Source organism: Podarcis erhardii (genome assembly GCF_964252035.2).
Source record: "Podarcis erhardii genome assembly, chromosome: 8".
Taxonomy (NCBI): Eukaryota; Metazoa; Chordata; class Lepidosauria; order Squamata; family Lacertidae; genus Podarcis; species Podarcis erhardii.
Genome location: NC_138499.1, coordinates 82388751 through 82416229, shown reverse-complemented (window position 1 = coordinate 82416229; position 27479 = coordinate 82388751). Strand labels below are relative to the sequence as shown.

Below are 27479 nucleotides of genomic sequence, written 5' to 3'. Positions count from 1 at the left end.
TGCTGGTAGCTTCGAGAACACTGTCCAACCATCTCGTCCTCTGTCGTCCCCTTCTCCTTGTGCCCTCAATCTTCCCAGCATCAGGGTCTTTTATTCTCATGAGGTGGCCAAAGTATTGGAGCCTCAGCTTCAGGATCTGTCCTTCCAGTGAGCACTCAGGGCTGATTTCCTTCAGAATGGAGAGGTTTGTTCTTCTTGCAGTCCATGGGACTCTCAAGAGTCTCCTCCAGCACCATAATTCAAAAGCATCAATTCTTTGGCGATCAGCCTTCTTTATGGTCCAGCTCTCACTTCCATACATCACTACTGGGAAAACCATAGCTTTTACTATACGCACCTTTGTCGGCAAGGTGATGTATGTACTTTTTAAGATGCTGTCTAGGTTTGTCATTGCTTTTCACCCAAGAAGCAGGCGCCTTTTAATTTCACGGCTGCTGTCACCATCTGCAGTGATGCTACTGGATGGGTTTTTAAAGGGCCAGCAGCGCCGACTTCCGCCCGGATATCCCGAGAGCGGAGGGGAAAGGCGCGAAAAGCCCTCCCCGCTCGAGCCCGAGACAAGCCACGCCCCACAGGAACCCGGCGCCGGCCTGGGCGGGACTACACTTCCCGGCATGCCGCGGGGCGGAACGCGACCGGCCTCCCGTCGCTGAGGGAAGAGAGAGAGAGAGAGCGCGCGCGCTCGGAGCGTGAGGCGGAAAGCGGGCCGGGGGTCGGATCCTGCCGTTTCCCGGGGCGGCGGCGGCGGCGGCTTCGCCTGCCTTGTGGGGCCTCCGCGTGTGGTGCGGGCGGTCGATGCCGGCGGCGCTTCTCGGGGGCGATGCTGCCGAGGCGCAGCTCGCTGACGGGGCTGGCGGTGGGGCTCTTCGCCGTCTACGTGGCGCACACCTGCTGGGTGATGTACGGCATCGTCCACACCCGGCCCTGCCTGGCGGCCGCCCGGGACAACGACGCCAACGACGGCTGCATAAGGCCTTACCTGGCGCGGAGGCCCAAGCTGCAGGTGAGGCGCCGAGGGGGGAGGGGACAGGGGAGGGGGGCAGTCAGTGGGCGGGGGGGGACAGGGAAGGGGGTGGGGGGCAATGAATGGACGGGGGGAGGAGGAAGGGGGCAAGAAATAGGCGGGGAGGGGACAGGGAAGGGGGTGGGGGCAATGAATGGGCGGGGGGAGGAGGAAGGGGGCAAGAAATGGGCGGGGGAGGGGACAGGGAAGGGGGCGTGGGGCAATGAATGGGCGGGGGGAGGAGGAAGGGGGCAAGAAATAGGCGGGGAGGGGACAGGGAAGGGGGTGGGGGGCAATGAATGGACGGGGGGAGGAGGAAGGGGGCAAGAAATAGGCGGGGAGGGGACAGGGAAGGGGGTGTGGGGCAATGAATGGACGGGGGGAGGAGGAAGGGGGCAAGAAATAGGCGGGGAGGGGACAGGGAAGGGGGTGGGGGGCAATGAATGGACGGGGGGAGGAGGAAGGGGGCAAGAAATAGGCGGGGAGGGGACAGGGAAGGGGGTGGGGGGCAATGAATGGGCGGGGGGAGGAGGAAGGGGGCAAGAAATAGGCGGGGAGGGGACAGGGAAGGGGGTGGGGGGCAATGAATGGGCGGGGGGAGGAGGAAGGGGGCAAGAAATAGGCGGGGAGGGGACAGGGAAGGGGGTGGGGGGCAATGAATGGGCGGGGGAGGAGGAAGGGGGCAAGAAATGGGCGGGGGAGGGGACAGGGAAGGGGGTGTGGGGCAATGAATGGGCGGGGGGAGGAGGAAGGGGGCAATCCGTGGGCTGGGGAGAGTGGCAATCAATGTGGGGGGGAGGGGACAGGGAAGGGGGTGTGGGGTAATGAATGGGTGGGGGAGGGGCAATAAATGGGAGGGGAGGAAGAAGGGGGAAATAGGCGGGGAGGGGACAGGGAAGGGGGTGTGAGGCAGTGAATGGGTGGGTGGAGGGGCAATGAATGGGTGGGGAAGGAGGAAAGGGGAAATAAATAGGTGGGGGAGGCGAAGGGGGAGTAGGGAAATGAATGGGCGGGGGAGGGGAAAATAAATGGGAGGGGAGGAGGAAGGGGCAATGAATGGGTGGGGAAGGGGACAGGGAAGGGGGAGCAATCAATAGGTGCATGGGGAAGTCTGTTTGTTCGTTTATTTATTTGAGTAATTACATGCCGCTGTATGATGGAAATGTGTCACCGAGTTTTTGCAATCATGCAGGGGGGAAAGTAAAATCCGGAGGAGTGGGAGGGAAGCATAAAAACTCCACAAGTTCTCCCCTTTCTCCTTCCTATCTCCTTTCCGAGGGAAATCAATTTGGGGGTGTCCGTTCGTTCATAGAAAATGTAGATTTGGAAGGGACCCGGGGGATCATCTAGCCCCCCCCCCTGCAATGCAGGAATAGGCAGGGGGGATAGAACCTACGAACTTGGTGGTGTTTTCAGTGCCAACAGAGCTACCCAAGTGGCCTTGTTGGTTTATTTGTTTGTTCTGAGTGTTTATGCATCACAGAAATATTTTTGTCAGCAGTTTGCAACAATGTAGAACGTATAATTTTTTAATTTTTAAAAAAACCTTTTAAGAGGCAAGTTCATATTCCCCTCCCTATCCCAACCCACTCAATGCCAAGTTGGGGAGGGACACGTCACCTAAAAGGCATAGACAGCTGTGTGTGACCGGACTTCAGCCTTGCACAATCTGGTTTTTCTTCTTCTTTAATCACAACCCCCGACTCCTGTGTGCCCAACACTATCTGTACTGTGGCATATTGTATATTTGCATTGCCTCTGCATTCTTCCCTACGCCTCAAGATTTGCTGTAAGGTGAGCGAAGCTCATTGTGCAAAAGCGGCATATGAGTAAACTCTCAACCAACCAGTGTGAAACTTTCAGAGCAAGGTTCTCATTTTAATAAAGCCAACCTCTGCTAAGTTATGTGGAAGCCCTTTTTCCTGGGTTACGCCAAGGCCCATCTGGTACAGTATGCTTTGCAAGGAACTTGGAGCAGCCAATGGACAGTGCTAGGTGGTCTGCTGCAAACTGACCAGTGAAGCATGGTGTGCTACGTAAGCTCTTCAGCTTTCTTTCTTTCTGCCCATCCTTTGACTGACTTGCACTGTGAACCAGGAAGTGCTGCTGCTGCCAACCCCCTTCATAATTAAAGCCTTGAGCAAATTGCTCTTGCCTGGCATCATTGCCCTTCTTCAGTATGGGGTGACGATGCTGACTATGCAAGAAAGTGTAGGAATCAGTACCTAGAGACCCTTGAGCCAGATTGCCACCCCCTTCCTGTTGACCAGCCTTGTGGCAATACAACTAAGCAGCAGTCCAGTTGGCCCAAGGCCATCCTACTTTTTTCAGTTCTTATTTGGCAAAAGTTGCTGTTAAGCAGAGTTCTTAAGGATTAGCACAGGCATAGGCAAACTTGGCCCTCCAGATGTTTTGGGACTACAACTCCCATCATCCCTAGCTAACAGGACCAGTGGTCAGGGATGATGGGAGTTGTAGTCCCAAAACGTCTGGAGGGCCGAGTTTGCCTATGCCTGGATTAGCGAGATATATGTGAATAGCTTTAAGTGTTCTGTAAAGTGTTGTATGAATGCTAAGCTTATGGTTGTTGAAAAATAAAAGTACCCACTCTCAATTATGTTTTTAATAAAGAGTTATTTCAAATTCCTAGGCAGCGTAAGAATGATATGAGGCCTTTGCTCCCCAATTTCCTGGTATTTTTACAGTGGTACCTCGGGTTACATACGCTTCAGGTTACAGACTCCGCTAACCCGGAAATAGTGCTTCAGATTAACAACTTTGCTTCAGGATGAGAACTGAAATTGTGCTCTGGCGGCAGCAGGAGGCCCCATTAGCTAAAGTGGTGCTTCAGGTTAAGAACAGTTTCAGGTTAAGAACAGACCTCCGGAACGAATTAAGTACTTAACCCGAGGTACCACTGTATTTGACTTTTCTGTCAAAAGGATTGTCTGTGTCTTCTTGTACCATATTAACACCTTTCATCTACAGTGCATTGTAAAGTCATGTACAGTGTAACTTTGCTCCACTGTAGTGGACTCTTGGGAGCGGGGAAGGAGAGAGAAGGAACGATCATGAGCAACATGACAGGCTTGGATTTTGTATGTTCCTCCTCTGTTTCCCCAGTAAAGTAGAATGCTGCTCTCTGTGCCCTGTCAGTTTTATTAGTCTATTGTCCTGTCGGGAGCAGAAAGTCTCAAGCAGGAGGATGGAAAGAAACAGATTTGTATATTCTGCACTAGACTGTAGAATTATAGATTTGGAAAGGAGCACCATGCTCTTTAATTGTCATCACCACCCACTGATGGGTCTACCACTACATGGGTCATTGGAGTTCCATACGCAGCTGCACTAGAAAAGGGGGCAGAAAACAAATGGCAACTCATATAAATAAACTCAAAACAGTGTTTACAGAAGCAGGCAACTTCCATCCCTGCACAGCACTTCATAAACTTGGAGCAGGTGGGGAATCTATCTCTGTTCAATATACGGTGATCAGATTAGAAGAATCATACCCCACACTTTTAGTCTCAAAAGAGATGGTCAAGAGGAGTTGCATCAGTTTAATGAAACAAATAACAAGTGAGCAATTAAAGCAATAAAATTATCAAAGTAGATTATGGCGGGGGATGCTGATTTTTAGTCAGCAACTAAAAATGCTGAAATAAAAAGGTCTTCATGAACATTGGGGCTGTCATACCTTCCATGGCAAGTGAGTTTCATAGTCTACATGTGACCACTTCCTCCCTTCTGCATTCCGGCCAGAGCTCTATGGTCCAGACACAGACAGCCTCATACGCCCCTTTTAAGTGGCGTCTGCGTTTTAGATGTCACTAAGGCAATGTGGGTTGCAAGCTGAAAACATGCTGGCCTTGAGTTGGGGGGGAGGGATTGGCAGCAGATAAAGGGAATAAATGCTTGGGATGGCAGGAGCACAGCCAGTTCCACTTTCATCAGCACCCAGCACAACAACATGGTGGAAGGAAGTATTTGTGCAAGCATTGACTGTTTGTCCCTTTTCTCTTTCAGCTAAGCGTTTACACAACCACGCGATCAAACATAGGCACTGAAAATAATATTGATCTGGTTTTGAATGTGGATAACTTTGACGTCGAGTCCAAGTTTGAAAGGTATTAATGGATTTGTACAGTTTTCTTTTAAGACCTATGTATTTAGCGTAAGAGTTAATCATGTGCTGTAATATTTATCATTGAAATGACAGTGTCTTCGAAGTTTTTGAACTGCGGCTGGATCAGGGGTTCCCAGCTTGTGGTTGGTGGACCACTTGTGGTGTGCAGTTGATGTTGTCTGCGGCATGTCTGTAAAAATAGATTCACACAGCATATGCACAGTGCATTACACTTGCTACAAGAGGCAGAGAAATTATCATGCACTCTGCCAAAATTCTCAGTAGATTTCAAGTGGTCCATGGAGGGAAATATTGGAACCACTGGGCTAGATCATGCCTCATATTTTTCATGATTTTTTTCAAGTCATAGTTTTATTTTACTCCCTTTGTTTAAATCATGTGTATTCTGCCTTTTACTGATGATTTCAAAGTAGCTTACAATTGTCTGACTTGTGCCCATTTTTAGCATGCTAATTGAAAAGAAGGATGTGAGTCTAATTTTCATTAATGGGATTTACCTCCAGATAAGTGTGCTTAGATTGAAGTTCTAAGCCCATCTATTTTGATTTTCTGGGCAGGATTTGTTCATGGTGTAGGTGTAAGTATTCAGAAGTCTTTAGTAACAAAATTCATCATAAGTGGTTGCCCCTCTTCCCTTCGTTTCCTTGAGTGTGTGCTATGTGCAGAAAACTTGAGGAAGGAAGGGTCCTTTGCAGAAGACTCAGGTAACATACTTGCTGCTTTCACCACCTGCAAAACCTCAGCGGAAAGGGAAAAAAATCCTTGCTTTGCTCAATGGAAGATTGGAGGGGGGAACTAAGAAGTAGTTTCTCTCTTATAAATTGAGTTTCTGCCTTGCTTTGCCTCTAACCAAACCCAGCAAAACTGGGAGGAAACCACTTTTACTTCCTCCCCTTCCACTACAAACTTCCATGGAAAAAAGCAGGGACAGTTTCTTTCCCTTCCCAATTAGCGTTTTTAGGAGAAAGTGCAATGACTGCTCCCTTAAAAAACACAACATAGAGGTGAGCTTCCTTATCACTGTTCCGACATACAGACAGAAAAGGTGGTTTCTGTCCCATGATTGGGTTCTGGTTGGTGTTGCAGACCAGCAAGCGAACAGAATCCTGTTTGGGGAAATTTTGTCTTCTATATAAGTGGCCTTTAGGAAGATTTGGTGCTATCATCAAATGTGGCAGTTAAAATTCCTGGAGATCTGAAATGCTTCATTAGAACAAAATAAAAGAATATGGAATCAGTCAGACTCCAAACAGAAATATGAATCTGTTACTTCACCATTCAACTAAAAGACATTTAAAAGTTAATCTAAAAATTCTAAATTTATCAGAGTATCTCACTTTTAAGTGTCTAAAACGCTAGTAGTCCTGGTTGAGGCAGAACTGCTAACGATTGCATCTCATGGCGAAGAAAAAGCATAAACGTTATTTGTATAATTAATGTCTTTATTTCGTTTTCAGAACAGTTAACGTTTCAGTACCAAAGAAAACACGAAATAATGGGACATTATATGCCTACATATTTCTCCATCATGCTGGAATTCTGCCTTGGCATGATGGCAAGCAGGTTCATATCGTAAGCCCTCTGACTACTTATATGGTCCCTAAACCAGAAGAAATTAATCTTCTTACAGGAGAATCTATCACACAGGTGAGAGGCTTTCTTTTTTGTTATTGGAGATTTCTGACATTTTGCAGTATTTCCAGTGAATAATTTGCCAAGTAAAAATTGTGTTGGTACCTTGCGGACATGAAAACTTTGCTAAACTAGATACATTCAGAATTATTTTCTACCTGCTAGTGGGCGTGCTTAGATAATGCACATGCTCAATTCATTTCTCTGAAAGCAGTGCTGTGGCACTTACTGGCCATAGTAGGATACCTTTGCCCTTCAGTAGAATTTGCAGGTGAGTTTTAGTGTACATAATGCACATTTTATGTAAATACAGTGGTGCCCCGCAAGACGAATGCCTCGCAAGACGAAAAACCCGCTAGACGAAAGGGTTTTCTGTTTTTCGATGCGCTTCGCAAGACGAATTTCCCTATGGGCTTGCTTCGCAAGAAGAATGCCCATAGGGAAATCTCCGTGGACCTCTTTTAAATGCTGGCGGTGGGGAGCAAAGCCTTTCCCCCCCCTCCGGCCTTCAGAAGAGGTCCAGGAAGGCCGGCGGGGGCCGAAAGACTTTACTCCCCACCGCCAGCATTTTAAAAGCGGTCCGGGATAGCAGGGAAGCGCTTCCCGCTATCCCGGACGGCTTTTGAAGGCAGGCGGGGGGGGACCAAAGACTTTCGCCCCCCGCTGGCCTTCAGAAGAGGTCCTGGACCTCTTCTGAAGGCTGGCGGGGGGCGAAAGTCTTTGCTCCCCCCCCCCCCGCCTGCCTTCCCGGGGGCTTTAAAAGACTTTCGCCCCCCGCCAGTCTTCAGAAGAGGGCCCGCCAGCATTTTAAAAAACCCCGGGACAGTGGAGAAGTCCTCTGCTGTCCCGGGGTTTTTTAAAATGCTGGGGGTGGGAAGAAAAGCCCTTGTCCCCCCCCCCAGCCTTCAGAAGAGGTCGGGGGACAGACTGTCCCCGGACCTGGTCTGAAGGCGGTTTCCATAGGAACGCATTGATTGATTTTCAATGCATTCCTATGGGAAACCGTGCTTCGCAAGACGAAAAACTCGCAAGACGAAAAAACTTGCGGAACGAATTAATTTCGTCTTGCGAGGCACCACTGTAAATGCCAAATGAGCCAGAATGTTTGGCTACCTAGGCTCACCCATAAAGAGTAAGAGCCTTGCTACAGTCGTAGCTGTTTTCCATGGGGGAAGCCTTTCTGTTTGGAGGCTACCATGATGGCCTGTCAATCCCAGTGGAGCCCCCTGAGAACTCTTTGGGTTGCTCTTTCAGAGTGTGATAAGAGTGTGGACACTTGCCCTGGGCAATGGTTTGTGGATCGACTTGCTCCTAGGTAAAATATTGGCGCAACCGGGGAGGGTGATGTGAGTTAATCTGACTTCTGAATAAGAGATGGACTGCTTGGATGCTGAGTCTGTAGTTACATCCTGTGTGATTGGTGGGTGTTTGGTGATTTTGCTTTTTGCTATTGTATATATTTATAGATTAGATTTACATTTATGAGCCACCATTTTGAACTCTGTGCCTGCTTGCAAAGCAATTAGATCCCTAGTTACTCTGCTCACTATTTTTGAAGTTGTTGTTGTTGTTGTCGTCGTCATTATTATTATTTATCAAATTGTTATACTGCCCTTCATCCAAATATCATAGGGTGGTTAACAGTATAAAAATTCAAAATGAGAACACAAAATACATGATAAAATAAAAACAAACCAATAGCCCCCCTCCCACAAACACATTTAAAAGGCCATAGTGTATGTCATGTATTCTACTCATATTGATCCAGAGTAGAATTCCAATGTGCAGTTAGCAGAGTAAAAACTTAAACACGTTGCAGGATTCCCCCCCACAGAACACCACACCAGAAGGAGAGACAGAAAGAGAGTGAGACCCAGGCTCCTTCTGGCCTTATTATTATACTTAGCATGACCTTGACAGAAAGAGATAACAGAATCAGTTTAAGCCAGCTGTACTCAGCTTCTCTGAAGGTATAACCCAAACATCATGAACCTTCTGCTTGTTTCTTTCACACAGAGAAGCTTCCAGAACCCTCTTGAATTATTTAGAATAAGAAAGATGTGCCTGCTACACATCAGGTCAATACTTTCTCCACTAACAAATGCCAACCAACAGAGTAGGCATAGTTAAAGGGAAACATTTTCACCCAGCACCTAAAGTTATGTAATGAAGGCACCAGGAAAAGTCCCCCCATCAACCATGAAATTTGTTTGGAGAGAGGAATGGAAGCTTTACTTAACTTATTCGGATTAGATTGTAATGTCTGCTCCATAAAGATGGAAAAGCAGAAGATTAGAGTTTGAAAGCAACACCTTTTTTGAAATATTTCTGCCCAAAAGCCTGGATTTCTGAAATAACTTTTGTATCTCTTTTTATTGAGCAGCAAATTGAAGCAGAAAAAAAGCAGAATTATGCTCTAGATGAGCCTGTCTCACACTGGAGGTCCAGGCTGACCTTAAATGTTATGGTGGAAGACTTTGTCTTTGATGGCTCCTCTCTCCCTGCTGATGTGCACAGATACATGAAAATGTAAGTATTTTTTAAATTGCTAATCCAAAATTCTTCCAAAATAGGAATACTTCAACAACATATACAGGAAATGTTCGAAACTCCCATTGTTCTAGGCACAATTTGCTACAGGGAATTTCATTAGTGTGAGCAGTTTCTGAGCTCTGGGCACGGTATTGCGCCTAAGATTTCAGTTTTAAACTGCAGAATGGAAGGAAAGGAGGACCTTTTTCTGCCTTCCCACTTTCAGCTATTCTCTGAATACTGGAGAAGAGACCCTCTTAAGAATATTAGGGGGTAGGAAAGGGAAGGACTAGACCATGTGAAAAAAGAACATAATATTTTAGCTGCAGTTCATCTGTTTTCTGCTTTGTATTCTTGTGAACGTAGACATTCCGTTGTTGCACCCATAACCTAGGTTTAAGGTGCCATTTAGCTCCTATCTTTCATATCTTAGTTTCTAACACTGTTTACATCAGGGATCAGCAAACTTTTTCAGCAGGGGGCCGGTCCAATGTCCCTCAGACCTTGGGGGGGGGGGCTGGATTATATTTTGGGGGGGCAGGGGGAATGAACGAATTCCTATGCCCCACAAATAACCCAGAGATGCATTTTAAACAGATTAAAATTGCATCTCTATACCCAACTTTTCTACTACATCTAATGCTTTTTAGTGTTTTGACAAAATACATTGCCCTAATAGTTTATGATCCAGAAAGATTTTCACAAATAAAATGCTGGGAAGTTGAGAGTGGTTGGGTTTCGTGGTGGGTGCAAGGGCCCTTTAGTTCAGGACACAAATCCACTGAGAGAGCAGATCTGTCTGATCTTGCAATCTCCTGAGGGCTCCTCAGAATTCATCCCTGACCTCAGACAGGGTTTCAGAGATCTCTGAAGCTCAGTGTAATGGATGAGGTGCTGCTTTTGACAGCTTATTATGTTTATATTAATTGTATTTTCACATTTTGTATTGTACCTTGCAATGTGGGGCCTGGGTTATGTTTGTCTCTGTAAAAGAGATAGTTTTTGGTAGTTTATTTATTGTTATTATTATTATTTGTTAAATTTGTATTCCACCCTACACCCATAGATCTCAGCGTGGTAGTAACACCATATTACAGGTGAAACTTGGAAAATTAGAATATTGTGGAAAAGTTCATTTATTTCAGTAATTCAACTTAAAAGGTGAAACTAATATATTAGATAGACTCATGACATGCAAAGCAAGATATGTCAAGCCTTTATTTGTTATAATTGTGATGATCATGCTGCACAGCTGATGAAAACCCCACATTAACAATCTCAGAAAATTAGAATATTAAATGAAATCAGCAAAACAAGGACTGCAAATAGAGCAATATTGGACCTCTAAGAAGTAGAAGCATGCATATGTACTCAGTACTTGGTTTGGGCCCCTTTTGCATCAATTACTGCCTCAATGTGGCGTGGCATGGATGCTATCAGCCTGTGGCACTGCTGAGATTGTTAATTTGGGGTTTTTATCAGCTGAAATAAACTTTTCTACGATATTCTAATTTTCCGAGTTTCACCTGTATATTCTTATGTATGTATTTCTCTTTTGTAACATGAAGAGCTATATTAAAAATGAGATAAGATCCTGTTGCTTCAAAATAAGTTTGGTAATGACTATAAATTTTGACTGGCTCCCAAGGTCAATTTGAGATCACACAGTTCCATGGGCACCCCCAAGGAATATATATATTCGTAGTGGGATTCTGGCTGTATATGTAGGGTCAAAGGTCACTCTGCCTTGTTCAGTCTTCCACATGTGTCTCTTTCCCTGATTAGCACTTACTAATGAGCACTTACTGTTCCCAACCCCAACCCTGCAGGAAGCCATCTAATTAGAATTTAATTTGATTCTGACCTGTTTTTAGGAGGTAATTTAATTATTGTTTGATTTTATACCAATGCTATATATATGTTAGCTACCCTGAGCCCGACTTCGGCCAGGGAGGGCGGGATATAAATAAATATTTTTATTTATTTATTTATTTATTTAATAAAAGCACACATTCTACTCATGTAAAAACACCAGGCAGGCCCCACAAATAACCCAGAGATGCATTTTAAATAAGAGGACACATTCTACTCATGTAAAAACACGCTGATTCCTGGACCGTCCGCAGGCCAGATTTAGAAGGCGATTGGGCCGGATCCGGCCCCCAGGCCTTAGTTTGTCTACCCATGGTTTACATGTTTGCTTTCAATATACCGGTACTCTCTACTGCAGCTGTAGTGCCAGTGGCCTCATTTAAGAGCAAATCTAGCAAATTGAGCACTTATTTTAATGGGTTGGGGGCTTTTCTAAAGCAAGTCGTGATAAAGTAGTGACTGTCTGGTGTTTTGGGCTTAGAGCAGGAAGATGTATGTTCAACTCTCCATTCAGCCATGAAGTTTGCTGTGTAGCCTTGGCCACATCACCCATTTGCTTCAGCTTTCTCAAATGTTGGGGATAAAAATGCAGATACTCCTTCTTTGCTTTGCTGTTAGAAAGTAGATTTTTACAGGCATGTGTTAAAATCAACCCTGGTGTGTCACCCCCAAATAGTTTCGAGTCACATTCCATTGCTTCAAGATATTGGTCATCTTATAACTCCCCCCCCCCCCATGGTTAGCAATCAAGTTGATACGTCACACTTGGGTCATAAATTGAGGTGTCAGTGACTTTTGTCTAGCTTGGCACTGTTCTGTGTAAGGCTCATTTGAGTAGAAGAGCCACCCAAATTCCACAGACAGTTATCCAGACTAAAAATTAGAATGTTAAATGAACTTGGGTTTCATTTCTCTCTGAGAAAACTTGAACAAGTGAGTGTTTGCTTGGTGTAAAGATTATTCATCTAGGTTCTAGGCAGAAATATTGTAGCTGATACTGGACTATGTGTTTTGTACTTTAAGATGCATAAAGTAATGTTTGTTTACTTATTGCATTGAAATAGAATTATTTGTATTCATAACAAAATCTGTTTTGAAACTTAGGGTTCAGTTGGGCAAGACTGTGCATTATCTTCCAATATTGTTTATTGATCAGCTGAGCAACAGAGTGAAAGATTTAATGGTGAGCTACAGCGTGCCATCTTACCTTTTTTATCATTGTTTGTTTGTCTCAATGAACATTTGTTGTTTCTGCTACAGCAGTGTAAGTTGAAAAAAGGGGTTCACCATCCCATTCCAGCTGTGCAGTTCTAACATGTAGCATGGGAACTTCATAGGACTATACAGAATGTTTCGCTTTTTCCTTCTCTCCTCTATGTAGCCCTTGCACGATTCTGCTGTGCCTGCTGATTTCTAAGGCACACAGACTTGTTGCCCTTTGACTCTGAAGTGTATGGCATATGCACCCTGGGGAAGCGTAGGCTAGTTCCTGTCAGGAGCTCATCCTATACTCGAGTAGACCCTGGCAGAGACACATGCCCGACTGGCATGTTCTCTCCCTCCTGGTCGATCGTTCGGGAGCTTCAAAAGCTTTCTTCAGCCCAAACATCACAGCGACCGATGCCAGCTGACATCGGCACACTTAGGGATCCGCAGAGTTTGCGCAGTTTGCGTAACAGACCTCAGCAACTCAGCATTTTGGCTAATCTACTTTATTTACATATAAATACACACGGAGCACTGCAACATGGCTCCCTCTCTCTCTAGCATCAGACAGCAGAGATAGAGGACAAAGGACAATAGTCCCACTTCACGGAACACAGTAATAAAAACATCCTGTCTCCATCACTTCCCACTCTGGCATCAAAACAGACAACAATCCCATGACTGCAATCACAGAGCAGGAATTCTAACAGCTCCATGTCACTAAGGGAGGAGAGTGCAGGCCTCTTATTCTAGGCAAGGTACTTGCAGTGTACTTCGTACTACATCCACCTGGCTCAGCTTCCAGGGCTCCATTGCACCTTATGTCTCTGAATCTATTGTGGTATGTGGCATAACCTGGAAGAGTGGAATGTCGAGACTGTTGAGTATCATCCTACATCTGTAATGTTATGTTGCTACTTCAGTATTTTTTTTAGATGTTGCTTTTTTATTGTAAGTAGCCCCCTGTATGGTGTTGCCCTTTTAGAAGGTGTAATCTAGTTGTCGGTGTTCATCTTGTGGTTCTTAATTGATTTGTTTTCAAACTTGATGCAGATTATAAACCGTTCAACAACAGAACTACCCCTTACAGTGTCATATGATAAAATTTCCCTGGGGAAACTGAGGTTTTGGATCCACATGCAAGATGCTGTGTACTCTCTGCAGCAGTTCGGTAAGGTTCAGTTTCCACCGGGTTTATGGAGTGGGTTGAATATTTCTGTAAGAATAGTATTGATGAACACAAATCCAGCTTACTGTTGATGTGTAATATCCGTACCATTCAAGATTAAAGACACCATTTTGAAGTCTAGAGCAGAGGTGGAGAACTTGTGGGTCTAGAGGTGTTGACGGGACTCCAGTTCCCCTCATCCCTGACTATTGGCCAGGGGCTCAGAGTGAAATGAAGGGGTTCTAGTGAATAAGGTAAATAAGAGTATGAAAGAAGGGATAGATACTGGACGAAAATTTGAACAGTACAATATGTGAAGGAATTTTTAAAGGATAAAATTAATAAGAATGAACTTGCTAAATTAATTTCAAAGTGGAATACAAGAAAGGAAGGCGGGTGGAAGTCAGGAAAATAAGGTTATGAAGGTTAAGAATTTGAAAAGAGGTTTTTCTTTTTTCTTTATGTTAAATTTTCAAGTTTTTTATTTTTTGTATTTTAACTGTATTTGTTGTTTAAATGTTGGTATTTGTTGGTGTTTTGATGTTTGTTGTATGCATTGTTTTTCTATTGTAATTTTTCTCTTTGTAAAATCTAACAAAATATTATATATATATATATATATATATATATAAAACAGAGTGCAGCAGCATTTGCATGTCCCCCCCCCGCCCTTGTCTAGAACTATCCAAATTGTCCTGTTTCCCCCCCTGTCTCTTTTGTTCATACATGCACAAAGGGCTGATGTAATGGTGAAACTGTTCCTGGTGTGTACCACTTCAGACTGCATGTGAACAAACAATTCTGAAAGTGGTGGTGATGTTGAGAATAATAGTTGAAGCCTCAGTTTATTCCCCATATGCTTGTTTCGTTTATAAAACAATTTTCTTGAGAAGGTATTCGGCCTTGCAACCTCCCCAGGTATCGTGTGTGCACCGCATCAATATTGGCAATGTTGTGATTTGGATCTTGTTTAATGTAACCAAGTGTCCACAATGGATGAAGTTCAAAGGCAATATAGTTCTTCAGTGTGAGGTGGGTTGGACCCATGTATGTGTGCCTCTGCAGTCAGCTTTTAACACACACTAGATTTTTGGGCAATGTTGAATACATTGTGTAGTGCATTACAGAATATAATGCCAATAGAAACCTATGATTTGCTGACGTTTTGCTTTTATAAAGCCTTGTTGATAACCCAATAATTTGCCTCATACTGAGTCATGCCATTGGCCCATCCAGCCCAGCATTTTTTACTCCCCAAGATCTCATGCAGAATTCTTTCCCAGTCCTGCTACCTGTATTATTTCAACTAGAGATTGCCAGAGCTTCAACCAGGGCCATCTGCACATAAATCATAAGCTGAGTTGTATGTCCTCCATCAATAGACGACACCTGTCTAATTATTCATATATGTTGTGCTTCCATTCTATTTGCCCAAGGATGTAAAGGAAGGGAAAGTGTGTGTTTGATCTTCTCATATTTGAACTATATTTAGAATGCTTGGGACTTCTTCTTCAGCTTGCTTGTAAGCCCATGTCCTGTCCACTTCATTCTTCTAGGCTTTTCCGAAAAAGATGCCGATGAAGTAAAGGGGATTTTTGTGGATACCAACCTCTATTTTCTTGCTTTGACATTCTTTGTAGCAGCATTCCATGTAAGTGAATTGTGGATATTTAATCACTGATCGTTGCTGTCTGACAGTGTATCTAATAATTATGGAATTCTGTTGGCTTACTCCAAGCTCCTGTTTCGAACAGCACTAGTTCTGTTTGAGGCTCTGTTCAAATTAAGACAGGGATAGAGAGATGTTGGGCTGGTGGCTAGAATGTTAGATATGAGATTGAAATACACACAGTCACAAATCTCAGCCTCAGGCATAATTTCTCTTCCTACCTTACTTACCTCACAGGGTAGTTGTGAACCCAAAACAATGCCCTGAGTTTCTTAGGAAGGAAGGAAGAATGGAAATGTAGCTAATAATGATTTGACATGTTTCACAAGGCTGCATAAGTTTATTTGCCTTGGCCTCCAAGTCTCTGGAAATTGATTTGGAATGCCAGTGTTAATTAAGAGAGACGGTTAGAACCCTGACTAGAAGGAGAAGCTTGCAAAATTAGCTAGTTTGCCTGATTCATCTGTAAATATAATTACAGATTAATAAAAACTGTAATGCAAATTGAGTTTTTTTTCATATCACAGGCTTTTAGCAGCTGATCTGCATTGTGGTGTGTGCTGGGGTTTTGTAGCATTAGAACCTCTGACTGATTACTTGAGAGGAGATGGACATGAGGAAGGGTTTTCTATTGGTTTGTCGACTCTTAATTGTAAGGCGTTGCCAGTTCTGGGTTCCACAGACCTGAACATTCGGGAACTGAAATGTACGACAATGGAGCTGTTCGGGAACCGAGGTTCCACTGTACCAACTCAGGCTGTTGGTCCTCCTAGCAAGTTGCAGGTCCGCTGTATTGTTTCCTGCATTATGGAAGTGGATAGACATTGCCAGGCAGAAGCTGAAAACAGAGGTGGGCTCACATGGTCATCTAGACAAGGGATGAGGAACTTGTGGCCCTCAAAATGCCATGGCCTAGTAGTTGTAGTGCCTTCAAGACTTTACCAACTGTAGAAACGTAATTGTGCTGCTCTCTTTTGGTCGGTTCTAATCTAATGGCATCTTGGTATTTGCAGCTTCTCTTTGATTTCCTTGCATTCAAAAATGACATCAGCTTCTGGAAGAAGAAAAAGAGCATGATTGGCATGTCTACAAAAGCAGGTATGGAATGTGTGAGTTTTCTGTGCCATCTTTTCATGGTTACCAAAGCCAAAGGTGGAACAAATGCGGCGTCCCAGCAAGGCCTACCCATACTGACCCTGTTACATTTATTCCTCTTGCCTCTCAGTGTTGAAACAAGTGCAAAGTGGCTAAAGCAAGGGTGCTATCATTTTAATCTCTGCACAGTTCCCTCGATATAGCATCCCTCCAGAGTGCTAGTGCATTGGGGAGGGGTTGTAAAGGATTCTGTTGCTCTTCTCAGCACTGATGGAAAAAGGAAGAATCTTTTTTAAGGACCCAGTTTAGGCAGCTCTGTTGATTTAGGATTTTTTTCCTCGTCGCTCAGCACTGAAAGGTGTACCAGTTGGCTATAAACATGCCTGTTTAATCTGTCTTCAGTGTCTCTGATGTTGTGCACTCTCAGAGAGATTGAAATGGCAGTTCCCATGCTGTTCCCCTTCCTGTGCCACTCCTGCTGTTGCCACCTATTCTGCTCCTGCCCACTCTGCTTCGCAAGCTGCCTCTGGACAGAGCCACTGATGATACTTTGCCTAGAGCTGTGTAGACCTGGAGCCAGTTATATGTAGAAATGCAACTATTAAAACAGATGAATGCCGCTTTTCAGTAAAGTTGGGTGTATGGATCTCTAAACTCGAGAAATGCATTATTTTAAAACTCGCACAAGTGTCCTCATGTGAATTTCTTCCATGCAGTGCTTTGGCGATGCTTCAGTACCGTGATAATATTTCTTTTCCTATTGGATGAACAAACAAGCTTGTTGGTGCTGATTCCAGCCGGTATCGGGGCAGTGATTGAGGTGAGTTGCCACACATGTTTCATATGAGCCCAGGCAGCCATATCCTCAAAGTAGCTTTATGTGGATTTAGACCGATTTCATCCAGTATATTTCAGTAGGTCAAAACCAGCTTCATTCAAAATGAATCTGGCATTTTAACCACTTTGTGGCCCATTGACTCATTTCTGACAACAGCTGTTAACAGTGTGAAAAATGAAATCAGTTAATAAAACAATACGTGAAGATACTAAGGTAATGTTTTTACCTTCCAGCTTTGGAAAGTGAAGAAGGCATTGAAAATGACAATTGAATGGAATGGCCTGGTGCCAGCAGTGAAGGTAAATTACTTTTTAACTGTTTGTATAGAAATCGTCTTGCTTCATTCATACCGTTTTTTCTTCCAGAGTCACTCTGATCATAGCATAGTATGCCACTAAGGCCCAAATAATGTAAAGGATCTAGGATCAGGTCTCCTAGCACTTTTATTTTTCTTGATGCCTGCAATGGAGAATTCCAGATTGGATCAGAACAGCAGCATTTCTCCCGATTCCACCCCCACGCCCATTTTTCTACTCTGAATTCCAGCCCTCAAAGTTTTTTGCCCACAGCATGAGATTCCTTAACCTTTTTCTGCTACTTGGGGTTATTGCTTTGAATTAGCAATGGTGTCTGTTAACATAACTGGAGAAGAGACACTTTGTGTCTGTGGCTCCCCATTCCACCTTCCACAGTGTTCTGGAGGATCACCCAACCCTCCAGAACAGATTTTGGGAGGTTGTGGGGTACTGAATGGCAGCCTTGGATTTCATTCCTAAATCTTTGCCATCTGTTCTAGGTAAAATATGTAAAGTGGTTTGTGCACTTCTTTCTCCATTACATTTTTTAAAATTAGCCCTTCTTAACAAAAGAGTAGGGCATATGGTCAACCTGATCGCTTCTGTTTCTATATTTTATACAGTTTGGTGCATTTACTGAGTCTGAGAAGAAAACTGAGGAGTATGATACCCAGGTAAGAGAAATCTGCAGCGTAACATTTAGTTTACTACCCAGAGGGATAGCAGCAAAAAGCAAAGTATTGTCACATTTTAACGGTTATCATTTTTTTCATAGCATATGTTTTCATGGGCTCAAGGCCACTTTCTCAGATGCATGATGTAGTAGACCATAACTGAGTAGAAAATATTTGTTGTGGACTTTCTTAGTAAGGAAAGAACTGATATGGAGCTTTGCCAGGCTCTGTATAAAAATGGAGACAACAGGTCAAAGGTGGGCAGGAATGAGAACTAGTGTTGTCAAACGAATGGCATTGCGCTCCAGATTTTGAACTCCCTAGTGGTTTAATACATGCTGTTGAATTGAAAGGTCTGTAAGGAATCATGTACGGATTGATCTTTCTCCAAATATAGCTTGAAGCTGCAATGTGGGGGCTTGTGTAAAGTCTATGCTACATTAGTGGGAAACTGGTTTTGAGTTTTAGAAATGACGTTCTGCCTCCTGGTCCATTTTCATGTGTGTGTCACAAAATTCCATCGTACTGAGGGCAGAGGCAAGAGTTGGAATGGCTCCTGGACATTTCATTGGTTGAAGACTCTGCCCTTTCCCTGTATTGACTTCTAAATATTAACTTCCAATGTAATGAAAGCCAGTGTGGTTTAGTGCATAAGATGGTGGTTTGGAACCACAGAACCCTATGTCCAATCCTGGGTAACCTTGGATCAGCCACCATCTCTCAGCCTAACCTGTATGATACAGTCATGAAAATAAAAGTGGGGAAATCCATTTATGCCACCTAGAGCTCAGTGGACAAATGGTAGAAATATAGGAGTAAGGTTCACCCCAAAAATGTTTTCTTTTTCAGGCTATGAAATACTTATCATATTTGCTATACCCATTGTGTATTGGAGGTGCAATTTATTCATTGCTTAATATCAAATACAAAAGGTAAGCTGCTGTGAATTATTTCAGAAACCTCAAAATGTCTGTTGCATAGCCTTGAGCCAATGACTTATAATACTGCAAAGTCAAAGAAGGCAAATGGTTTAGAAATGTTATGCTGGTGGCTAAATGTCTGCCTTGTTTTATGAGTTCTCTTTAGTTAATGTAGCAAAGAATATATGCTTGACCAGTTTGAGATGAGAAGATCCTCACGGTACTATAGTGCTCCGGTTCAGAGCTTGCATCAAAATAATGGTTTGGCCATTAGGAACTTGCTACAAAACCACTTCACAAAGTGTAGCTTCTGATTATGACTTAAAGGCAAGCAGTAGTTGGCGGAGAGCTGCGGTCGCATAAGTAAAATAAGCATGAGATGCGAGTTAGATGTACACCTGTGATTTCTTATGTTAAGCAGTCATCCTCAAACTTGGGTCCCCAGCTGCTGTTCGACTACAGCTCCCATCATCCCTAGGTAGCTCATCATCAGGGATGATGGGAGTTGTAGTCCTAAGTTTGAGAAACACTGTGTTAAAGCATGGAGGAAACAGAAAGGCGGGGGAAGAGGGGTTGTATTGTGCTGGTGTGGGTTTTGTTTTGTTTTTGAAAGGAAGGAAGGAACGAAATAAAACAGCAGATAATGTTGTTTTTATTAATTTAATGCAATTTTTTTTACCGCCCCCTTATAGCTGGTATTCATGGTTAATTAACAGCTTTGTCAATGGTAAGTATGGATTTGTTTTATGTGTTTTGTTGAAGTCTAGTTCTCTAAAAATATGATTACAGAGTGAAGTTATTCTTAAAAACGGTAGTATTTCTGGAAACTTGTGTCATTATAATCGCCTGTGGTGAAACTCGCTGGGCTGAGTAGAAATCACAGAACTGAATGCTTTCTCAAGTTAAAAGTAGCACCCTCCAAGTAGTAAAGTAGGGTGTCTGGCGGAAGGGTTAACTAGAACCAGAGGCTAGTGCTCTGACTGCATGGTGTTCTTTGATGTGATAGGTTCAGTAGTTCTTAAGTTGTGCAATGCAGCAAGAGCTGGCCCTGGCAACAGCTGGGGGTCAGCATTATTGAGCAGTGGCTGAGCCCCCAGAAATATTCCCCATGAAGGCGACTGTTACACATGCAGTACAGCAGATCCAGCTACAGTGGTGCCTCGCAAGACGAAAAGAATCCATTCCGCGAGTCTCTTCGTCTAGCGGTTTTTTCGTCTTGCGAAGCAAGCCCATTGACGGCTTAGCGGATTAGCGCTATTAGCGGTTTAGCGGCTTTTATTGGCTTAGCGGATAAGCGGCTTAGCGGCTTAGAAAAAGGGGGGGAGGGGGGAAAACCCACAGGAACTCGCAAGACATTTTCGTCTTGCGAAGCAAGCCCATAGGAAATTCATTTTGCGAAGCGCCTCCAAAACAGAAAACTCTTTCGTCTAGCGAGTTTTCCATCTTGCGAGGCATTCGTCTTGCGGGGCACCACTGTATCCCTGGTTCCCCTAGAACAGAGATGGAGAACTTTTGGCCCTCCTGATGGTGCTGAACTACACCTCCCATAATATCTGGCTTGCTGCGCCTGATGGGAGTTGTAGTTCAGCAACATCTGGAGAGCCAAAGGGTTACCCACACACCTACCCTAAAATCATTTTTATTAAAATGCCTGTGCTGGTGCCTTGAACTACTTGGCTTAATAGAAGCAGGAGCTTACGACAGAAAGAATGTATAACTTTGGGTTTCATACTATATCTTGCTTTAGGTAGTCCATTCTGTTTCTCCAGTTCATCCTGCAAACGTGTCCAAAGTGTCTGGACACAGGACATCAGCTTTCTTTGTTAAAGGAACACATGGGTGGCTTTGCACATTACTCTGTAGCAGCTTGTTATAGGTAGAAAAAGAGTGAGGAGATCTGGGGCTAGCGGTGCCTCTTGATTGTAGTTGACAGTTGGAGTAGAAAGCAGCAGGACAAAATTTTGGTTGTCTGCTATAAGAATACGTAGCAATTATATAACACCTAAAATCTTCCAAGGCACTGTACAAGATTACAAAATAATAATACTGTCCCTAACAGATCTTACAGAAAGGGGAGGGGTGATGTGCAAGGAACAGGAAAACCAGCCAATTAAGGTGTTAATTCCTTATCGGGTTACATAAACGTTTAACAGCCAGGTGGATTAGCCACTGTGAGAGACAGTTCTGAGAGAGGAAGAACCAAGGAGTGGATTAGGCTGACTTAACCTCTCCCTTCGCTGTGGCCAAGCGGAATGGCTGCTAATTACAGATGGAGCAGTTTTACTCGGGAGCAAGCCTTGCTGCATTCATTGGGAATTATATCAAAATAAGCATGCATGCAAAAGCAGCCAAGAGTGTACCATGTGCTTTGTTTGTATCATCTCAACTATTTTTACAATAACGTTGCAACGTAGGCTAGTGCTGTTGTCCCATTTCAGGGAGTGGTTCCCGATGACATGGCAGCTTTCCAACGTTTTGCAGGGGGTGGATTTGAATAGGAGTTTCCTTCCTTCCATTTCTTAGCTGTGACATTACCCTAGCTTCATTTCAAGCGTAGAAATAGATAGGTACCAGAAGTCTTGTTTTTATTTGGGGGGTGGCAGGGTCCTCCTTTAGACAATGTGAGCTAACCTCCCTGATCTCCCAAACCAGTTAACTCAGTTTTGTGGTTGACATCTTGAGAAGTTCCTTGAGAATTGCAAAATGGGCTTTGCCATCTCTTAGCTGAGTTTAACCAGTTGTCATTGTATCCTGATAATGTAAATGTGGTAGAAATAAAAGTCTTTAAGGGCATTTAAGGCTTTGTTCTTTAATTATTAAACCTAGTTCATGTTTTCTTTCCCAACAGGAGTATATGCTTTTGGATTTCTATTTATGTTGCCACAACTATTTGTAAATTATAAGGTAAATCTGAAGGTTTTAAAGAATACCTTAATCTTTTTGTTTTGTCCGGCCTCCTTTACTACTGCTAGTATATATGAATGTATGGTTTCGTTTCTTCCAGATGAAATCTGTTGCACATCTGCCCTGGAAGGCATTCACATACAAAGTAAGTTAAGTTCATTTGACAGTTCTAAGATTTATAGTTCTGACTTTCAGTTAATATCATTTAGTTGAAAATCAGCAGCAATTGGTGGCCAAACAATATTCATCAACAATTATAATACGTAGCAAAACTCTTAATGTGGTTGAGAGAAATGATGAGAACGCTTCTATAGCCTTCACTCCCAAACACTGCAAACCTGGAAGTGAATGTTCCGGTTTGTGAACGTTCTTTGAAACCTGAACGTCCGACGTGGCTTCCGATTGGCTGCAGGAGTGTCTTGCAGCTAATCGGAAGCCGTGCCTTGGTTTCCAAACATTTTGGAAGTCGAAGGGACTTCCGGAATGGATTCCATTCGACTTTCAAGATACCACTACGTTATTATTTGTCAGTGGTCCCTTGTGGGGTATAAGATGTGGTTGTTAAACTGCATTTAGCTTGATGGGTCACAAGTTACGTAGGCCTGAAGTCTAAATCCTGGTCTGCATATCAAAAAAAAAGCATTAAAACTGTTCCAGCTGCTACTGAGGGTTATAGTTCTTATCTCTGTCTAACCATTTTCTCCCCACAATTTTTTAAGGGCCCTTTTTATTACCGGTTCCCAGTCATAAAACACTGTGTAGACTGAGCTCCTGCTTGCCTCTGCAGATGAGTTCAGGACTCTTGACTACCTCCCCACCTCCACCACAAAAAATGCATGCTAGTTTTTAGTTCATGTGCAGTGAGTTGCTCTTTTAAGGCTCACTGGGAGACTAGACGAGGTGGGCTACACCCCCAATTTCTGAGATACCTTTTTAGCTTCAGAAACTCTGTTTAAATATTGTATGATGAAGAATGGATGACTTGGTTGAAAGCTTGGTTTGCTGGAAACGACACTTGATTGATGTTCTGCTACGTACGCTGTGTTCACCTTGTGCTTTATTTTCTCCAGGCATTCAACACTTTCATTGATGATATTTTTGCATTTATCATCACAATGCCAACATCTCATCGGCTGGCATGTTTTAGAGATGACGTGGTGTTCCTGGTCTACCTTTACCAAAGATGGTATGAGTTCCTCTTATAACTTTAGTTTTTGTTTTTGTTTTTGTTAATGTTTTGCCATTCATTCTTTTGTCAAAAAAGGCAGATCTTACTAGTTCTGTATATCAAGCTGTGTTGAGAAAAATGGCCCTCAAATTCTGGTTAAAAGGGAATCCTTGTTTAATGTTGGTGCTAATTGTAATACTGAAGAACAGATAAAGAGCTGGGAGGAATTTAGAATCCTGAAGGATATACTCTCCATCTCTTACCTATGTTTACATGTGGTAAAAATGCTATAGTAATGGCGCTACTTATGCCTCCTGCTCACCCCAGCCATTAAGTGTCAAACCTGCCCCTGTTCACATAAACCTATGATGTCTTCTGTTTCTTGGTCACACTACAGTAGAGGTTCCCAAAACTGGTCTGGGACCACCGGTGGTCCTCAAGCTTCATTCAGGTGGTCCATAGCTTCTCTGTGGATTTGTGATTGAAGATGGGAGACTGCACATCCATCGCATGAAATATTCATATGGATTTTAATAGTATTCTAAGGGCTATTTTTATTTGTTACGTTGTATGTTATTGTCTCACCGTTTGAATCCTGTGGAGCACAATGAAATGCGATACATAAGAAATAAAAAGAGTAATAAAAGTGCAACCTGAGATCATACGGCACCTAGCTCCAGCACATTACAATAGCTACAACAGGCAGAGGAATCTTAAAAGTCGTCCACCACGACTCTCAGTAATTTTCAAGCCATCTGTGGGTTCAAGAGTTTGGGAACCACTGTGTGATCTGTTGCAAACCGGAAGCTTTCATTTTTTCATTTTAGTCTCCCCAAAAATCAATTACCGGTATGTGCTGTAAAAAATAAAATAAAATAGAAGGAAATCCCTGTCTGCAAGTGTACAGTCTAATAGAGATGGGCAGCAGAGGGTATGGAAAGCAGGGCAAGATCCACTCAGCAATTGGCAACCCATACTACTATAAAAGTAGTATCATTCAACATTCACAAGTATCATTCAACATATGTTGACAGACCTTGTTGCTGAAAAGAATAATAATAATTATTAGCATTATGATGGCATTTGCAAGGAAGGATATTCTGGCGCTGATGCATGAAAAACTGTACCAATTAAAGGTGGCAAAAGTATGTCCCTGTGGAGACTTTTCTTAAAGGAAGTATTAACTGTTTCTTTTTATCTGCAAGGCTTTATCCTGTGGATAAGAGCAGAGTGAATGAATATGGAGAATCTTACGAAGAGAAGCCGAAAAGAAAGCCCCACAAAGAATAACTTAGGATAACTCTAGGAGTCTCTTTGGACTGATACTGGCTGCATATGTTGTCTGGCTTGTAAGAAGCAGCAAAGCAAAAGAGTATTCTTCAAAGCTTGTGACAGAACTTCATGGACAAAATATCATCTGCATTGCCAAAATATGTTTTGATTGCCTTTGGATCTATCTTTGCTGTTGTTTTCTTTGTGTTCAAGAAGTCTGCCAATATTTCTGCCAGGTTTCACTCAAATGATTAACATTTTGAATTTCTGTGGAAGTTTCTGCATAAATATTTCTGTCTGTCCTGCTTAATGCCTTTGACCCTGCAGTATCTGGCAGTGTGGTTGTATGCATTTAAAGGCCTGTGAGAAATAGAAGTATACTGTGAATAATTACAAAAGGGTAGCGAAAGTGGGGAGAAGGCCAGCAAGTGACCTTCAAACCGTCCAATAAAATGCTTTTGTACTCAACTGGGCCAATCCCTGGGCATGATCCAGTCAAATTCAAGACCCTGATTTCAGTGCAAGAGATTTCAGTGCATTTTTATCTCACGCGTTGAAATCATGTGGACTTGAAAAAAAGTTTGCTTGACTGGATTGCACTCCTTGTTTTGTATCACTTTCTCCACCATGAACATCTCATCTTTTAGATTGAGATGACTGACAGCTATGCTTCTCACAGTGGAACATGTTATCATAGCAGAATTGGGCATTGTTGCTGAAATAGTGTCAATATACAAAGGCATGCACTTTAACATGTATGTACCAAACAGTTCTAAGCCAGCACTGGACACAGAAAGCTTGTAACTTTTTAAAATGCATTTTTTAAAACGACAAAGGCTTATTGGCATAAGTCCAACTGAGCACATGCAACAAATAGTATTCAGTTGTTTTGGGTTTTTTTGTACAGTGGGCAAAATGTTGTCCTTCAACCCTAGAATTAGTATTTCTTCATTCCTTCCAAACTGGATCTTCGTTCCTAGGGTGAGAGCCATTATGTTGTAGTCAAAAACCTCTTTTTAAAAAAAAAAAAAAAAATGTAAATACATACTTGCATGACACACTATTGTGCCAATTATATTCCGGCAGGGAAACTAGGCCTTTTTCTTCTATATTAACATAGATAGCATAAAGATGAGAAGAAGTTGCTTAAAGCACCTAATAGAAAACAGAGACATCAGAAGGGAAGTGTAAAGAGATTCTGTTGCAAATCTGGTAGAAAAGGAAATGAACTTTCCAGTTGCCATTGCTTGGCGGGGGAGGGTGTTGCAGGGTTTTAATCTTTTGCATTTTTTAAAATTAATTTGGATGTGTTGATCTCATCAAATAGTGTCACTACGTCACTTTATTTTGAGCATGTCCAAAATGCAAGTGAAGCCGCCTTATAAAGGATCTTCACTTGTATCACAGCATGACATTTAGTAGAGCTACAATCCCACCTGTCCTTTTTGAGCTTTGATCTCCAATGAATTCCATGGAATTTGGACTCTAGGATTTTTATTTTTATTGAGACGCTGTGTGCACGTTGGCCTAATCCCCCCACCCCATCCAATGGATTGGCGCATAGGGCCTGCTCCCCACTGTGCATGCTTAAGCCCATTGACTTGAATGAGACTTGAGTATGCTTAATGGTGACCTTCATTACTAAGAGGTATTGCATTCAATAAGGTTGAATATGCATGTTCGTTCCGCACTCCAGCATCAAAAGATGCACTGGTACTTTATTCTTTCAGACAACATTAGGTTGCTAAGTTTTGGGTGTCAGGATACTTTAAAGATCTGTTTTGGTTCCTCAGGACTCTTCCCCCCCCCCCCCCGCTATATTTTTATATTTTTAACTGGGAGGTGGGGATGTTGGCAGTCAATTAGTTCTCTGTCTTATTTTTTCAATGGAGGCATTCTCTCCCATTGAAATGAATGGGCCTTAAAAGAAGTGCACTCTGGTTGGATGGTGCCCTTTTGTCTTCAGCTTTCAGTTTATCTGGATGCTGAAAGTTTCTGAAGTCGTTCCCAAAACCTGAAGTTCTGCATTTGGGTAGCTTTGTCTTTCAACATTCCTTCCTTACTTAATGTGGTTTCTCTGGCAAGTAGTAATATTTTGAAGTGCTAACAAGTGCCTTTGTAATCTCTTTTTTTAAAAAAAACAACACCTCATTTTTTTTTCAAAATTACGGTAAACTTAATAAAGTTGTTGTACTACTAAGTTGAATGTAAACTTAAAATATGGGCACAAAGCAGTCAGAGTTCATTCCCATGGATTTCGCTGGGAAAAATTTAAACACTTACTAAAAAATCACAGGCCCCAAGAGTACTTGATGGGAGAAGTAGACCATATATCTAAATTTCCAATAAATTCAAACTGGTAGAAGCTTCTTATTGTTTTCAAATTATAAAGAATAACCTCTTGGCAGAAATATTAATAGCACATGTTTGTTTTTCTGTTTGGTGTCTAAAAGTACAGAATATCAGTGATTAGCTGAATAATTTGCAGTGCAAACATTGTTTGGTTTGAATGAACATGTTTTATTTTTAAACTTGAATGAGGAGTGTATTTGGGAACATCAAAGTGTCCTGTCAATTCAGAGAGACCTGGTTAGCCTCCCATCCAGTCAATGATATTTGTTTCCTTCATTCCATGTAAATAAATGTTTATGGGTATGCTTTTGTTGTCTCTACTTGACATTCTCATTACGTTGTTGAAGAGTACTCTTCACATTCTGTTGCATTAAAAAAATGCATATGTTCATACTTGTGAACAATCCCTCCTCCCGGGGAAACTTGGGGAATTGTAGTTCTTTGAGGGAAATAAAGGTTTGCTAACAACTCTCAGCACCCTTAACAAACTAAAGTTCCCAGCATTCTTTGTGGGGAGGAGGAGCCATGACTGTTGGTACAGTGGCACCTCGGGATGCGAACAGGATCCGTTCCAGAGCCCCGTTTGCATCCAGAAGCGAATGCAACCCACGTGCACGGATCGCAATTCGCCACTTTTGCGCATGCGCGTGACGTCATTTTGACCGTCTGCGGAGCGGCAAAACCCGGAAGTAACACACACTGTTACTTCCGGGTCGCTGCAGCGCGCAACC

General features: G+C 43.0%; 1 protein-coding gene across 1 annotated transcript; it reads left to right on the top strand.

Annotated features, from left to right (window-relative positions):
* Positions 1–761: 761 nt before the first annotated feature.
* On the top strand, positions 762–27051 carry CLPTM1L (CLPTM1 like). Its single transcript, XM_081872764.1, has 17 exons — positions 762–1003; positions 5030–5130; positions 6608–6797; positions 9166–9311; positions 12291–12369; positions 13446–13563; positions 15117–15211; positions 16243–16327; positions 17041–17144; positions 17396–17461; positions 18082–18132; positions 18982–19064; positions 19745–19779; positions 21901–21956; positions 22057–22101; positions 23027–23142; positions 24330–27051. Exons 1-17 carry the CDS (start codon positions 821–823, stop codon positions 24412–24414), a joined length of 1638 nt encoding a protein of 545 aa, XP_081728890.1. The 5' UTR covers positions 762–820; the 3' UTR covers positions 24415–27051.
* The last annotated feature ends 428 nt before the right edge of the window (positions 27052–27479 follow it).

Coding starts and splice junctions, on each gene's coding strand:
- CLPTM1L (XM_081872764.1), top strand. CDS start 821: ATGCTGCCGAGGCGCAGCTCGCTGACGGGGCTGGCGGTGGGGCTCTTC. Junction 9,312..12,290: donor GTGCACAGATACATGAAAAT/GTAAGTATTTTT, acceptor TTTGAAACTTAG/GGTTCAGTTGGGCAAGACTG. Junction 17,145..17,395: donor GTATCGGGGCAGTGATTGAG/GTGAGTTGCCAC, acceptor TTTACCTTCCAG/CTTTGGAAAGTGAAGAAGGC.